At 37.1% G+C, this 9369-nt stretch overlaps 1 protein-coding gene across 1 annotated transcript; it reads right to left on the reverse strand.

Annotated features, from left to right (window-relative positions):
- Positions 1–1193: 1193 nt before the first annotated feature.
- LOC140810797 (protein LURP-one-related 14-like) lies at positions 1194–2484 on the reverse strand. Its single transcript, XM_073168692.1, has 3 exons — positions 2211–2484; positions 1446–1661; positions 1194–1352 (listed from the first exon to the last, which is right to left on the reverse strand). The coding sequence occupies exons 1-3, from the start codon at positions 2451–2453 to the stop codon at positions 1233–1235; spliced, it is 579 nt and encodes a 192-aa protein (XP_073024793.1). The 5' UTR covers positions 2454–2484; the 3' UTR covers positions 1194–1232.
- Positions 2485–9369: the final 6885 nt, after the last annotated feature.

Below are 9369 nucleotides of genomic sequence, written 5' to 3' on the forward strand. Positions count from 1 at the left end.
ATGCCGCCATTAAATATTGAATTTTAAAGAGTCAGGTGCAATGGCGTCTGTCTACCTACATAACAATAATGGCTTAGGAGTCGTTATTCCTTGTGCTTTTGGATTTGTTCATTCAAAGTCGGCTATATGATCGTATTTTAAAATATATATTTTGCTTGTTGAAATTTAAATAATAATTTCATCCACACCTGTCATTAAAAAAAATGAACCTTTGGATATCAACAATAGAACTCCAGAAATTAAATACCATCTCTCTCACTTGCCAACATGACCCAGTCGACAATTTATATTAATTATCCCACGTTGGTTGGATAAAATAATTTAGAGTTGTATAAATGGTCTTGGATAATCTTCCCCCTTGAGCTAGTTTTTGGGTTGAGTTATGTCCAAGTTCCAATCTTAACATGGTATCAGAGCTCAGTTCCCACCGTTATGTGTTGGACCTGTCCATAGTTGGGTCACCCGTTCTGTCCATAATTGAGTCATTTGTAAACTTCACGCTCCAGATGTTCATTCTTGGGCGTGAGTGGGTGTGTTAGTTGCCTCACATCAGTTGGATAGTTGTATATATAATTTTGGACAATCTCTTCCTTGAACTAGCTTTTGAGGTTGAGTTAGGTTCAAATTCTAAAATTAACAACTTGCATGGGCCACACATGTTTATGTCACACAATCAAGAAACCGAAAATTCCCTCCACCATGGCTCCGGCTACCTTCGCCACCGGAGCTGTCACCCCTCTCCTGTCCAAAAGCGAGGCCGGCCCACATAGACGAGAGGTCCCGGGGTCGGTTTTTCAACGTGTCGACTAGCATAATTGGCGCAGGGATCCAAGGTCTTAGGAGTTATTCCAGCCTTCTTCATGATTAGGAATTATGGTGGTCATATCAGTGGACTTTATAATGGGATTTATGTATTCCGACGAGTCGGCGTCTTATGCCGGATTGATGAAAGAGTATTTCGGCTGGGTCGAGTAAGATGTGGTTCAGATTTGTGTGATGATCACGGATCTTGGATGCCTCATCATGTATCTGATAATTATTGGCGAGCATTTCATGATATTTACTTTGATCTTAGTTATTTTGCTTGTGGGGACGACGTATTATTTATGTACGTACAGCTTAGCTAGCACATATTGTTTTATATATATATATCTAAGACTCGAGTATACGACAGCATGTCAGCGATCTCGTAATTTCACATATACGATGAAACGTAAAATTGTTGCCTACGATTAATCTATTTCATTAAGAATTACAAGTAGTGACACAATGAACACATAGTCAATCCCGGGATAGATTCTGGCTTCAAAGATCTCTTTGCCCAAGCTTCCCAACTTGAACCTTTGCTTTACCTAAACCATAGCAAGAAAAACAAAAAAAACATTTTAACCCGAACACTATGTCTGCAAAAAATTATATCTAAAAATTTAGTTTTTTTCCCGTACCTCGGCGATCACGGTGTCACCTTTATAAACTTTAAAAGATTGAGACAAATAGCTTCCTACTACACGAAAGTCGCAAATTTGCGAGGTGAGATTTGAAGCCAAGAACACTTGAAGTTGTGTTTTGAGCTGGATAGGACTTGTCTGCTGCACTACTGTAAACAGAAGATTGTCTCCATCTCCACGATGAACTATCCATTCTTGGCGCCATGAAACCTTCTAAAACAGATCAAGAATTTGCATATTGTTACTGCAGCTTTCAGTTCTTGCCTCCAAGAGGCAAGATTTTGATCATGTCCAGAAGGGTTTTTCGACCAAAAATATTATCTTTATTAGTCAATTAGTCCGACTTGCAATTATAGTTAATAGGGTTGAGGCTACATTACATCTAGTGAAACACATCAGTGTGAAATAAATTTCGCACTATTAATTCACTTATTACATATATCCTAGATAAAATTTCGTAAATTCGTACATGTTACGTGAGACGTTCAATAACTACCCTAAGAGTCAACGTGGAAATTTCATATATTGCATAATTCAGTGTCTTAAATTGAATAACATACACTCCCCCCGTGCACCACAGGCTTGAAATTTTGACTATGAGGTGAGATGGGACAAAAGGGCGGTTACTCACTAGATTCGATAGCGGGGGAGAGGGACGGACGAAACATGATATTTAGCAAAAACTACATAAAAAGTTCGAAAATTTTCGATTGCTGGCCCCCTCGTCGCCAACTCGATTTGCCGGTGTAGAAAGGTACGTACCTTTTGGCGCATTGTGATAATAGGTGCACCCACTGAATCATACATCGTTCTCTTCTTCTTGAATTGCCAAAATCCACCTTCAACTTGCAAAAGCGTGCTTCCATTATCGTCCAACACATTAACACTTTTGCTAGAAAATCCAATCTTTTTTTTCACAGTCAAATCTACAAGGTATGAGAAGCAAAACTCCTCCCCTACAATACTAGTTGAGGCGGTCGGATGCCTGACCTCCGGGACGAACATTTAAGATCGGCGAATACTCGAATATAAATCTTAAATAACTGAGTTAAAGATAACAACAAAAGATCAGCAGCCCAATGTGCACATGAGGGAGTTTGATTGAATTTGTCATTTTGTGATATAGTTAGGATAGTTTCAACTGTGTAACAAACCCATTCCAGGTGTCATTAATTCATTTGTTACTTTATGTATATATACTTGTAAATGTACTCATCGGTGCAATTAATGAAAACAATCATCTTCCTCACTCCAAACCTTCTTCTTAATTCATTTGTTACTTTATGTATATATACTTGTAAATGTACTCATCGGTGCAATTAATGAAAACAATCATCTTCCTCACTCCAAACCTTCTTCTTTCTTGGTATCAGAGCTCTTAATGGCGGAAGCCCTCTCTCATGTTGATTCCAGTAACAACACCTCTTCCAGCACCAATTTCATTTTAATTAATCCTGCCAACCAGATCAGCTCGGTCAAACTCACCGATGAGAATTACTTACTCTGGCACCTTCAAGTTTTCTCTGCAATTCGTGGTTTGGGGTTAGAGCTCTTCATTCTCGAAACCCCACCCATTCCTTTGAAGATGATAACTACTGAAGAAACGGTAGATTTTATAAATCCGAGCTATGTCTCCTGGTGTCGTCAGGATCAACTTTTGTTTTCTTTTCTTTTAGCTTCTATGACCGAAGGCGTCCAAAGCCAAATGATCGGCTGTGAAACCTCTTCGCAGATCTGGTTGCGGGTCTCACGACTCTTTGCGTCTAGTTCTAAAGCTCGAGTTATGCAATACAAATTGCAACTACAAACACTAAATAAAGGAACCATGAGTATGCGAGATTATCTCAGCAAGACGAAAGGATACATCGATATCCTTGCAGCCTGTGGGCATTCTATCCCTGAGGAGGACCAAATTCTTCACATTCTAGGCGGTGTAGGCCTTGAATTTGATTCAGTTGTTGTCCATGTCACATCTCGTGTGGAAGCTCTTTCAGTCTCAGAGGTTGGAGCCCTCTTATTAGCCCATGAAGGAAGGATTGAATCCTTCAATCTTACTTTGGACAACACATCACCTGCTGTGAATGCTGCTGTTCTCTCCTCACACAAAAAAAATGATCACTCTTATTCTCGCTCGGATTCCTCACCTCGTGGTCGTGGCCGTGGCAGAAATACTCGAGGTGGAAGACGAGGATGGAACACCAACAGTGGTCGTCCCGTGTGTCAAATCTGTGGGATTGATGGTCATGTTGCACATAAGTGTTACTATCGATTTGACAAAGATTTTGTTCCCAAAACCATGAGAACTCAGTCTACTAATCAGAATTTCTACAACAGATCTTTCAATACTTCACCAGTAGCAGCCGTGGCCACTACAGGTTCTGAAAATATGAATGATGAATGATGGTTTCCTGACTCAGGAGCTTCGCACCATGTGACCAATGATCTTTCAAACTTAATTCTTGGATCAGAATACTCAGGCGTTGGTAAGGTTCACATGGGTAATGGATCAGGTCTGTCAATATCATATGTTGGTCTTTCTAAATATCGTCCACTTTCATCATCTCGCACCTTGTTTCTGAATAATTTGCTTCGAGTTCCTCTTATTACCAAAAATTTACTTAGTGTAAGTAAGTTTGCGTTAGATAATAATGTTTTTTTTGAATTCCATCCTCAGTTTTGTGTCGTGAAGGACCTAGCAACTCAAGCACCTCTTCTACGAGGGACTTTGCATGAAGGACTTTATAGATTCAATCTGGGACTGCCAATTCATCCTCTTCCTCAACCAGCTGTTTATCTCCACACTTCAGGTCCTGAATTTAGCCCAAAGCATCCTCAACCTTTGCTTCAGTCTCCACAAGAAATGCCGCACACTTTAGATCAATGGCACTTTAGATTAGGTCATCCTTCCTTATATGTTGTTAAGCAAGTTTTGACCAAATGTAATATTCCTATTTCAAGAAATGATAACTTACGTTTTTGTTCTGCCTGTGCTTTGGGAAAACATCATCAGCTGCCTTTCTCATCCTCACAAACTGTTTATTCTGAACCTCTTGAACTAGTTTATTCCGATGTTTGGGGACCAGCACACACGGTTTCCACCAATGGATATAGATATTATGTGAGTTTTGTGGATGCTTACAGTAGATACACTTGGATTTTCTTTCTCAAATCTAAGTCTGAAGTTTTCCGAGTGTTCACAGATTTTAAAACCCAAGTTGAGGTTCAATTCAATGCCAAAATAAAAATTCTACAAACAGATTGGGGAGGTGAGTTTAGAGCTTTAACTTCATTCCTTAAGCTTCATGGCATTCTTCATAGATTGTCTTGTCCTCATACTTCACAGCAAAACGGGGTGGTTGAGCGAAAACATAGACACATAGTTGATATGGGGTTGTCCCTTCTTGCTCAAGCATCCATGCCTCTTGATTTTTGGGATAATGCCTTCTTCACAGCAGTATATCTCATTAACATGCTCCCAACACCTGTTCTTCAAAATGCTACCCCTACTTACTGTTTGTTTAAAAAACAACCGAATTATTTATTGCTTCGAGTGTTTGGGTGTAGGTGCTTTCCTTGTCTTCGTCCTTATAACTTACATAAATTAAATTTTCGTTCTACTCCGTGTACATTCATTGGTTACAGTGAAAAGCACAAAGGGTACAAGTGCTTAAGTTCGGATGGTCGGATTTACATTTCCCGGCATGTTACATTTGATGAGTCTTTCTTTCTTTTTGCTCATAAATTTGCTGATAAGGTTCAACCTGCTCAATCCATCGAGTCATCGTCCTTATATCTTCCTTCAATCCCTTCTCCATCCTCTATTCTCTCTTCTCCATGTATAAGTTCTCAAGAACATGAATATACACCCGATCCTTTTATTTCTCCTGCATCTGATTCCATCCCAGTTCACTCTTCTTCTTCTAATTCTGATGACAGATCAGCCATTCCCTGTGTGAATACTCACCCAATGACTACTCGATCCAAGGTAGGAGTTTTTAAGCCTAGAGTGTTTTTAACTAATCATTATGCTTCTTGTGAACCTTCCACTGTACAGGAGGCGAAATCTCATCCTGAATGGGCTAATGCCATGACCTCCGAGTATAATGCATTGCTGAAAAACAACACTTGGACTTTGGTTGAACAACCTCCTAATGTTCCTATTGTAGACTGCCGTTGGGTCTTTAAGGTCAAGACCAACACTGATGGCTCTGTTGCTCGCTACAAAGCTCGATTAGTAGCCAAGGGTTACTCCCAAACTGCTGGTCTTGATTACAATGAAACTTTCAGCCCTGTGGTAAAGCCCACTACCATTCGAATCATTCTTACTCTTGCTGTGTCCAAAGGATGGTCAGTCCAGCAATTAGATGTTCACAATGCCTTTCTTCATGGCAATCTAGAAGAGGATATATATATGCAACAACCACCGGAGTTTGAAATTCAAAATGCTAAGCAACCACTTGTGTGTAAACTGCACAAAGCAATTTATGGCCTTAAGCAGGCCCCGCGAGCATGGTTTGATAGACTTCGAACTACTCTTCAAGCCATGGGTTTTCTTGCTTCTAAGGCGGATGCTTCCCTTTTTCTTAAGATCATCAATAACTCTGCGATTTACATCCTTATTTATGTTGATGATATACTTGTTACAGGAAGTGATCTCTGTCAAGTTAAAACAGTGATTCAGAAATTGAATAATCAATTTGAGCTGCGTGATTTGGGTTCTCTATCTTATTTCTTGGGGATTGAGGTGTCTCAGCCTTCTACAAATGCCTTTTTTATTAAACAGACAAAATATATTAAAGAGCTGCTGGTGAAAACAAAAATGGATCATGCTAAGCCATTACCAACCCCAATGACTTCGGGTCTCAAACTATCTTCTCATGGTGATGATTTCTTTGAAGATGCTACACTGTATAGAAGCACAGTGGGTGCCTTACAATATTTAACCATTACACGACCCGACATTGCTTACAGCGTCAATAAGGTGTGTCAATTCATGCACACTCCTTTACACTCACATTGGAAGGCAGTTAAACGTATCTTGAGGTATTTAAATGGTACACTTGAATATGGTATTAAGTTGTCTGCTCCTTCCCGTCTTGGTTTGCATGGTTATTGTGACGCAGATTGGGGTAGCGATCCCGATGATCGGCGTTCCACATCCGGCTTTTGTTGGTTTCTGGGTAATTCTCCCATTTGTTGGAGTTCAAAGAAGCAACAGGTTGTTGCTAGATCTAGTACAGAAGCAGAATTTCGAAGCATGGCAAATGCCACTTCTGAGTTGATTTGGATTCAGTCACTTCTCAAAGAGTTATGTGTTCCTCTATCCAGCACCCCAATCCTATGGTGTGATAACATTAGTGCAATCGCACTAAGTGCCAATCCTATTCTACATTCTCGTACCAAACATGTGGAACTTGATCTTTACTTTGTCCGTGAAAAAGTTTTATCCAAAGTCTTGTCTGTTCAACATGTTCCATCTTTGGATCAAGCAGCTGATGTATTGACTAAACCATTGTCTGCTCTTTCATTTCATCGTTACAGAACCAAGCTTCGCGTTGAACTTCTTCCCACGCTGTGCTTGCAGGGGACAGTTAAAGATAACAACAAAAGATCAGCAGCCCAATGTGCACATGAGGGAGTTTGATTGAATTTGTCATTTTGTGATATAGTTAGGATAGTTTCAACTGTGTAACAAACCCATTCCAGGTGTCATTAATTCATTTGTTACTTTATGTATATATACTTGTAAATGTACTCATCTGTGCAATTAATGAAAACAATCATCTTCCTCACTCCAAACCTTCTTCTTTCTAACTGTGTTTTCGATCTCGTGAAAACAAAAGGAATGGAGAACTTCAAAATTTAGTAAGTTGCATCGTTCCAATGTATTTTGTCCCATGTATTATGGCCGGACAATGTACAGTAGAGAAAATAGATTATAAATTAAGTATTATGAGAATGGCGACTTGAAACAATATAAATTGGAATATGGTGTTAGTCAATTTGTGAAAAAAAATTTAATATTTTAGGACAACTTTTAACATATTTGCTTCACAATGTATTTTTCATTACTTTTTCTTTAGTTTGACTTGGTATGACTTCAAGATTGCAGACCTAGTTCGAAGGTTGGATTCAAACAAAGTATATTTTTGTCTATAATTAACTTCCATGTTTTTTCATTTTTAATTATGATAATTTGCAAATTATAATTATGTATATTTTTAGTTTTAACATTATTGTTTGACACTTGTGTTTGCCGAGTTAGTAATTAACTCAGTAGTTGCCTTAAAACCTTGCTCCATATGCTGTAGAATTTTTATCTGTTTCTTTGTAAGTAGTTACAATGAATTCATATAGCAATTTGGGTTGACAATTTTTGTAAACCAACGATGGATATGAAGTCGTCGTTATAAAAGATCATCGTACAATCGAGTTTATACTGAACATCAATCAGTTCGAGGTAATATTTATCCAGGTTTGTATACCTCGGCTATACCCAGTGGAAAGGTATTTTATTCAGAAAAATATGTTTTGTTTATATTTTGTTTATATTAAAGTGTTTATTCTTAAATTTTTACTTAAAAGACCGATTCTTTTGCTTTGGAATTCTAGTGGGTCGCCCATATGGCCATATCACACGGTCCATACGTTTGGATAGATTGATTAGGGGCTGAATTGTTTAATAATCCAATATTTAAATCTTTTATTTTATTTATATTCAATAATTATGAAAAATGACAAAATTATAATTTATCGTCTTATTTCAAATTTAATCAATCAAAACAAATATATGATCATTAACTATTCATTAATATTCCATATCTCACTCTTTAATAATTGCAATCTTATTTATCCACACAATACATCAGCCAAACTAAATTTTAAAAAAAATATGCATAACTTTAGCATAGTTATTTTGATATATTAAATATATATCATAAAATTATAAAAAGTAGAACGTATTTTACATGTTATATCCGGAACATACACACAAAAAATATTTTCCTACCTACTTAGGTATTATTTGTAAATATTTAAAAAAATGATTATGATTTTTCTTTTTCAAATTTACGAAACTTTGTAAAAAAAAAAAATACATAATTATCTTTCTAAACATTTACCAACACTATTTCAAAGATTTAATTTAGGGAGTTGATAGTTGATTATGTAGTGCACACACATATACATGTCTAGGCCATATTTTCGTGTATATATATACAGTGGTGGAGCCAGGAATAAACTTCTACCCGAGCTAGAATTTTAAACTTTATAATCTTGTAATATTTAAAATTGATCTACCCGAGCTAATATCAAATTAATTCAAAATTTATATATAAATTTTTTTAAACAAAAAATTAGATCACCCGGGCTAAAGCCCGTATGTCATATATTGTGTCTCCGCCTCTGTATAAATATGTATATAAATTGATAAGATCAAGTTTTTGTCAGTTTAGTACAAACTCCAACCGATTGTAACCATGTAACTTAAATATTTCAAACCGTACGACTGTCTAAACGACAAATTTTGGTTATTCAGCTAACATGATCATATATTGTCTCGTAACAGTATTTCGGTTTACGGTAAAAAATTAAAATTGATTGATTGAATTCTCAAGTTGATGTAAGTGCCAAAATTTGTGTACCAAGTGAATTTTATTGAAAAGGAATCCCCTCAGAGAAGAACCTGAAATGTGTGTTGGAGCTTGCCTTGACATATTGGCTGGAAAAATTGGAATCATGCCTGCCTGCCTTTGTATGTGGTTCATTCATTTTTGTTGTATATACATACATACATGTGAACTCGAAATCTGGACAAGCTAGGAAACACCCGTGTAATCAGTACTACTCCCACGGATACTTATCCAATATTTTTTGGAAATTATTTTTATTTCTAAAAAACACACAAAAATAAAAAAAAAAA

Source organism: Primulina eburnea, chromosome 1 (assembly GCF_022965805.1).
Source record: "Primulina eburnea isolate SZY01 chromosome 1, ASM2296580v1, whole genome shotgun sequence".
Classification (NCBI taxonomy): Eukaryota; Viridiplantae; Streptophyta; class Magnoliopsida; order Lamiales; family Gesneriaceae; genus Primulina; species Primulina eburnea.

What these genes read in the sequence shown, in the direction of transcription:
- LOC140810797 (XM_073168692.1), bottom strand. Translation starts at nt 2,453, where the DNA reads ATGTTCGTCCCGGAGGTCAGGCATCCGACCGCCTCAACTAGTATTGTA. An exon ending in TTATCACAATGCGCCAAAAG is followed by an intron (nt 1,662 to 2,210) that starts GTACGTACCTTT and finishes GATCTGTTTTAG; the next exon opens with AAGGTTTCATGGCGCCAAGA. An exon ending in GTGACACCGTGATCGCCGAG is followed by an intron (nt 1,353 to 1,445) that starts GTACGGGAAAAA and finishes GCTATGGTTTAG; the next exon opens with GTAAAGCAAAGGTTCAAGTT.